The 6,309-nt window shown below is 40.4% G+C and overlaps 1 protein-coding gene across 2 annotated transcripts; it reads left to right on the forward strand.

Annotated features, from left to right (window-relative positions):
* The first annotated feature begins 1,702 nt into the window (after positions 1–1,702).
* On the forward strand, positions 1,703–6,099 carry LOC136451887 (uncharacterized). 2 transcript variants are annotated; one of them, XM_066452567.1, is made up of 4 exons: positions 1,703–1,853; positions 3,676–4,123; positions 4,570–4,604; positions 4,730–6,099. In XM_066452567.1, the coding sequence occupies exons 2-4, from the start codon at positions 3,799–3,801 to the stop codon at positions 5,648–5,650; spliced, it is 1,281 nt and encodes a 426-aa protein (XP_066308664.1). In that variant the 5' UTR covers positions 1,703–1,853; positions 3,676–3,798; the 3' UTR covers positions 5,651–6,099. The 2 variants fall into 2 exon arrangements, with proteins under 2 accessions (XP_066308664.1, XP_066308665.1); XM_066452568.1 differs by lacking the exon at positions 1,703–1,853 and having other exon boundaries at positions 3,739–3,876; positions 4,062–4,123.
* The last annotated feature ends 210 nt before the right edge of the window (positions 6,100–6,309 follow it).

Genomic DNA, 6,309 nt, shown 5'->3' on the forward strand with positions numbered 1-6,309 from the left:
GAGGAGGAAGTATAACACTGTCACTTCTATTGCTATAGCAGTGAAAATGACGATAGTGATAAATCAATCTATAGCAGGAACACCAATTTATTAGGACAAAAACCAGAACTAGGACCTGATCGGCTTCGATCCACTTAAAAGACCAATCGTTTAATAGAACCAGCGGGAAAAAGGCCGAACCATCGGGTTTAGAGAGAAATTGGCCAAAATTGAACGGACTTAGAACCACTAACGGTATAGAGACAGGGAGGGCACCGAGGAAGGTGTTCATTTGTGAGAAGTTGCCCCACCGAGCTATTACGTGTTGTTGATTTTGGTATAGATAATCAGAACATCCACTGGAGGCCATTTTTTTCGCGGAAGTCCGAGAAGGCGTGTTTGGAGAGAGAGAGAGAGAGAGAGAGAGAGAGCGTGCACGATTGATCAGTTCAACAAGTAAGGGAGAGATAGAGAGCATGACCAGTGAAGGGATAGCGTGAAAAGAAGAGAAGGTTTGGGCAAGAACAAACAGCAGTGAATGAGTAATCACCAGAGTTTTCCATCTTTTGACCAACGACAGATCCTACATGCCAGAAACAATTAAAATGATAAATTTGATTTGTAATCACATAAATGTTTTTAAACTATATGTTAGCAAACTAATCTGCCACACGTTACTATTCTGTGTCATAATCACGGCTGCTATCCGTGCTTGTTTATTCCTGTCTTGCTCCCGCCACGAACAATCTGTCTATTAATTATATTAAATTGTTACTAATTTTTCCTTTACTCCTTGCAAAAAAAAACTTTACACACATATTTATTTGTTAATTAAAATTTGACGTTGTAATAAAAATAAGTATTCATCTCTTTTAATTACACCTCATGTTTTAGCCTGTGCTATAATTCACACGCTCCAAACACCTTGTCTATATGTTTCATGTGTTTTTTCATTCCTCTATTTTTCACAACACCTACATCTCATTCTTGTGTTTTCTTCTTTTCCTCTATTTTCTATTCATTTGTTCCAAACAGGTTCTGAGTTTGGATCGGAGCTCCAAAATCTCTGAGTTTGGATCGGAGCTCCAAAATCTCTGAGTTTGGATCGGAGCTCCAAAATCTTTCTAGATGTCACACCACTCATGTCATGGACTAGCCACCTAAGCCTGTTCATGGGTGGCATATGTGTGCGCATGTGGCTCGTCTTCCCCTTTCTTGAACACACGTCAGCAATTGTACATAAGCCACGTCAACATCCTATTAATTTTCCATCAGAGATTAATCATTTATTGCACTGGTATTTATTATGTGTTTTGGAACTTATTTGATGTAAGGTTGAGCCAAGCTCAATTAAATCTAACAAAAAAAATACTAGTTTATTATCATTCGCATGAGCACCTCTCAACAAATTGTAACGCACATGCATAATTGTTGTGAATCTAATCAAACTCGGCGATATATATTCGTTTTCGATGAATTTTCATGAAATCTTCGACGTGCGTACTTGTTAGATTGCATGCTATATACGCCAAGTTTGGCTCGGCCATGTTGGCACCAACGTGGCAGGTTTGGTTTTAGACGAAGAATAACTGTTATACAGATGCAGATCCATATATCTCGGCTATACCGAACATTGGAACCATTTCTTGAAATAGTTCTACTTGGGGCCTATTTGTAAAAATAAAGTTTACAAAAAGGGTCAAATTGGAAAGAAATGCTCAGAGTTCGCCCCTGCCATTTCTTCTCCCGTTCACCCCGGCTCCGCTCTCTCGTGACTGGTCGACCGCCGACGCCCTACGCCAGGTGCCCAAGTCTTCGTCGTTCCCTTCGCCAGGTCTTCGTCGCGTCCTTCGCCGGCGACAAGCACGCACCAGGTATGCCCACCCTTTCTCTTCCATTCCTGCTTGCGAAACCGGGTACCGGAACCCTAAATTAAGCTATTTGGCTATTTATATTCGGATCTGATCTAATTACAATTGTATACTTGACTACTAACTTCGATTTATTTTGCAAAAATTACTTGGTGTAAAAGTGTAATCCCATGTCGTTTACTGGGTCCGCCCGCCCCTGCCTTCGCATCGTTATTCTCATGGGTCATGGTTATGCTGAAACGCCACTTTTAATAATTGTACAAAAGAAGCTTCGTACATTTGGTGTACCTTATGCGCCAATCTGATATCCGAATACGTGATTGTTCTTGCTATCCAGCCTTGTGGTTTCCACAATTCTTGATTTGACATACACATACAATACCAAAGATGCTTATGTGCTGTCGGGAGAGGTAGGTTCTTTTTAGTTTTGGAATACATCAGACATTGGTACCTGATCTTGCCTTCCGTGGATTCTCTTACTATTGTTAAGCTCCTTAACATGTTTACCCCCATTAATTATATGTGAGATTCTTTTTCAATATAATTTTTTGAGGAGTTTGTTTGTATTGTATTCAAATGGTTGGCTCCTAGTGTATGTTTTTCATTTCTAACTTCAGTGGTGCTTGACAGTGCTCCTATGTTCATAAGATTTAAAATATTATCTCTCATACTTCAAATGAGCTACTGGTTTTCTCTTATCCACAAGATACACTTACCTTCAGAAAATCGTTCCCCCAATGAATTCTCTGAATTTTATGATTTATTGAACTTAACAAAGCTAAACTTAATTTCCCCAAATGCTAGATGATTATTAAAACTTGACCTGTAGGGGGTAAGACAACCCCTGGGCATTGCATTAAGAAGAAGACCTTCTCACGCAGGTCGAGCAAACCCCAGAACCCCGGCCCCACCCATACACATCGGCACCGTAGCCCATGTGAGAACAACCACGACCGGGGCCGGGCCTTAAACCTGTGCTTTGGCGTGGAACTGACGAGGGGATTTTTTTTTTTAATCCCAGACTAGAAATTCGCTCCCACGGGGAGTAGAACCCAGGACACAAAGAGTGCTACTCAAGCCACCTAACCAACTCAGCTAGAGGCCCTTTTCGCCGAGATGATTATTAGTGGTTTACATGTTCATGTGTTATGGCTGGATGGTCGGTTATAGTAGATGGGGATGGCAGAGATAAACTGAACTCACCCTCCCTCTGGAGATTCTAAATCTTATGTTTATTCTTGCTTAATCTCAACAGTTATGTTGATCTCATAGGTATAGAGCCGACCCTAACAAACTCGCTAACCAAACCAATCTAGATCGACAAACTATAATTGACTCAGTCTCAAACAAACTTAGCCACTAGTGGATGCCTGGAGTCTTCTTTGGTCTGCGCCTGTAGGTCTTTCCCAGGAAGGGGTCCACAAAAACATTATGAGATTTGTTGCACTGTATTTGGATCAGTTAACCTCATATTATATTTTTTGTGTATACAATTTGTTCTCTCTTTTCCATCCTATGTTTGCTTCTATTCAGACATATATATTGCAAGGCAATTGCTCCCTACCTAGTAATTCATCTCTCACAAAGTTTAACAGAAAATCTAACACTGGACCTACTTTGTACTGTATTAAGTAAGCTTATTTCTGATGCTCGTTGGTTCCTTGTTAAGGTTGCTTTCACTTTTTAATGCTGTGCCAACAAGGAATGTTTCAAGACCTTTTAGTATATAGCTAATAGCTAATGATGCCCTCACTTCTGCTATTGTTTTCTTGGAGTCATTCCTTTGCTTCTTCATGAATATGAGATGGTTTTCATTATTTTGCAGTGTCACCTTGGGACTGGCAGCATGTTATGTATGACAGTATGACTAGCAATTTCTGATTACATGGTCAATTTCTGAGATTTGTTTAAGGTTGTCTATAAAGGACGTTGACTTCTTGTAATAAATATGGGAGCTAATTGCTGTATAGCTGCCAAGGAAAGTTCTCAGCCATCTATGGCTCCAGTTGAAGTTTCTACATACCGGGTAAGGCACTCACCATCATGGAGCTTCCGGTGGGACAACCGTACACACATAGAGGATATAATGGAGAACAGTACGGTGTTCTCTAATCAAAGTAGTGGAAACATTCATCCAGAAGTAAAGAATAGTTTCATTACACCAACTGAAGGCCATAACAGTGGGGATAGTCGTTCTGATGTCCTCTGCAGGGTCAAGTGGCAAAAATCTGACAAAAAGATGGCATCCAAGCTCTCAAAATTTGATCCTCCAGGTATAGGCTTGAAATACTTCTTTGTCTTGTGTTTAGTATTTACTCCTGTCCTGTGTTCCCGTTCCATGTACTGTCTGAATACATGTATCAAATTGCATGGATTTCATATTACTGACTGAATGGTTATGGGTATGTACTGTCTGAATAGGAATACATGCATGCTACAATGAAATGAAGTTGATTTCCTCATTGCTTAATTTTGTGTTTCTTGTTCTTCTCCATGAGTCAAATCATTTTTTCCCAGTGCATGCTAAAATGATAAAAACTCAAATGCCACATATCTTGATACCTTTAAATTATCAAACTTGCAGTTCAAACATATCATAAGCTAAACCCATATAGTGACAAATAACCAGCCTGCAGAGGTTCTGTTGCCTATGGGAACAAACAGCTAAGCACTGGAGAAATAGATCATTCTTTATTGACATCTCTTTTCATGTTTTCAGCACATCAGTCTACTGCAGCCAATCCAACTCTTGAGGTATGTGGTACTGGGCATTTGTGCAGTCTCGTATCATTCTCATTTCCAAATTAGTAGATGTGATTATTGAGCTATACAATCGTTTCTAATGATTATTTCCATTGCTGTTTCACTATCTTGTGCAGGCTAAGTCTTCTAAAGCCCCTGACATAGTAATTGTTGGTTCAGATATAAAGACATCAGAGTCTCTTCTTTCAACACCGCCCCCTGTACCGAAGGCAGATTCAGAAGATCCTTCCTCTAGAAGTCATTCAATTTGCATTGACCCAAATTCGACAAGGGAAGCAACCCAATTGCCTGGGCATCAACTATACAGGCAGACCTTGGATGGAAACATTCCATCCCTCAAACTTTTAAGTGGAAACAGCTCTGCAGAAAGGCCATCAAGCTCCAAGCTTTCTGCCTGTAGCAATGATATGTTTGCAGGGCAGTTGCAAGGTGAGACATCTGATGGGTGGTCAACTCGCACACCCTCTGATATGGTGGCCACAACTGAAAGACATAGGTGGTCTGTTGACAATGAACTCCTTGGCTCCATTGCTAGTAAAACATCAAGATCAAATGGTTCACATCCCAGTGCACTCTCCCCTGGCCAAGAGGTATGCAAGCTATGTTCGAGGCTATTAAAGGAGCGGTCTTCATGTAACGGTCATGAACTGGCAGTAGTTGCTGTTTTATTCTGTGGTCATGCATATCATGCAAATTGTTTAGATAGTATTGCTGCAGAAAGTGAGAAATATGATCCTCCTTGTCCTGTATGCACCCATGGTGAGGCATGTACAACAAAACTGTTCAAAAAGATGGAACTGAAGGTTAAAAACAAGACATCGAAAAATATGGCTGATACTGAACTTGATGGGAGCTCTAAGCGCCAGAAGAAAGTTAAGAGAGAACCCAGGTTTGGCACAAGTTCTAGCATGAAGGATACGTTTAGTCGTCCGTTTTTTAGGAGACATTTCTCCAATGGTTCTCGACCATCAACACCAGTTTCAGGGAGTGAACCAACAAGAAAGAAGGGCTTCTGGTCAAGGCATTGGAGAGAATAGCCAGCTTGACATCATTCAATGTGGAGAAAATCATAGTGCCTTATCTTTTCATGTTAATTTACTAGGGCATGGCTGCTGCTGTGAGCTCCTGATAAGCAATGATCGTAGGCAAACTGGTGCAAGGGTTTGGTCTGTCTGAGCTGGCCATACAATATATATGATTCTGCAGTATTCATATCGTAGAAGCACTCATTGTGCTAGCACAAATGTAGTGTGTAAAATTATGTCTTATAGTAAGCAAGTATGCGACCAAGGGTGGTTGTTTTTCGTGCAGACAATAGTCATAGTCAGCAGTATAATAGAACAGAAAAAGGGTATAAATTTCAGGAGGGTATCATGCTGTGTTGAAAGGTTGAAATACAGCATGCTATATTATTTTCTCTGCACCTTCTATATCTGTAATATTTATTGTTGGATTATAGACATAATCTGGAAATCGTTAGCACACAGATTGCTGTTGAATTGTTATCTTATTGTTGCAAGCTGCAACCAGTTGGTGAAACATTTTTTATTGTTTGGGGACGTTCTGATTTTGAGAATAGGATGTTCCCATTATGTGTTTTGTTGACAAGGATAGGCCCATCATGTTTTCTATTTGGTTGGGGTGATTTAGACAAGTGGGATGGACAACAATTAACACCATTAGTCAGTCGGGCAGA

This window comes from Miscanthus floridulus, chromosome 5 (assembly GCF_019320115.1).
Source record: "Miscanthus floridulus cultivar M001 chromosome 5, ASM1932011v1, whole genome shotgun sequence".
In the NCBI taxonomy this organism is placed as follows: domain Eukaryota; kingdom Viridiplantae; phylum Streptophyta; class Magnoliopsida; order Poales; family Poaceae; genus Miscanthus; species Miscanthus floridulus.

Coding starts and splice junctions, on each gene's coding strand:
- LOC136451887 (XM_066452567.1), top strand. CDS start 3,799: ATGGGAGCTAATTGCTGTATAGCTGCCAAGGAAAGTTCTCAGCCATCT. Junction 4,124..4,569: donor CTCAAAATTTGATCCTCCAG/GTATAGGCTTGA, acceptor TCATGTTTTCAG/CACATCAGTCTACTGCAGCC. Junction 4,605..4,729: donor CAGCCAATCCAACTCTTGAG/GTATGTGGTACT, acceptor TATCTTGTGCAG/GCTAAGTCTTCTAAAGCCCC.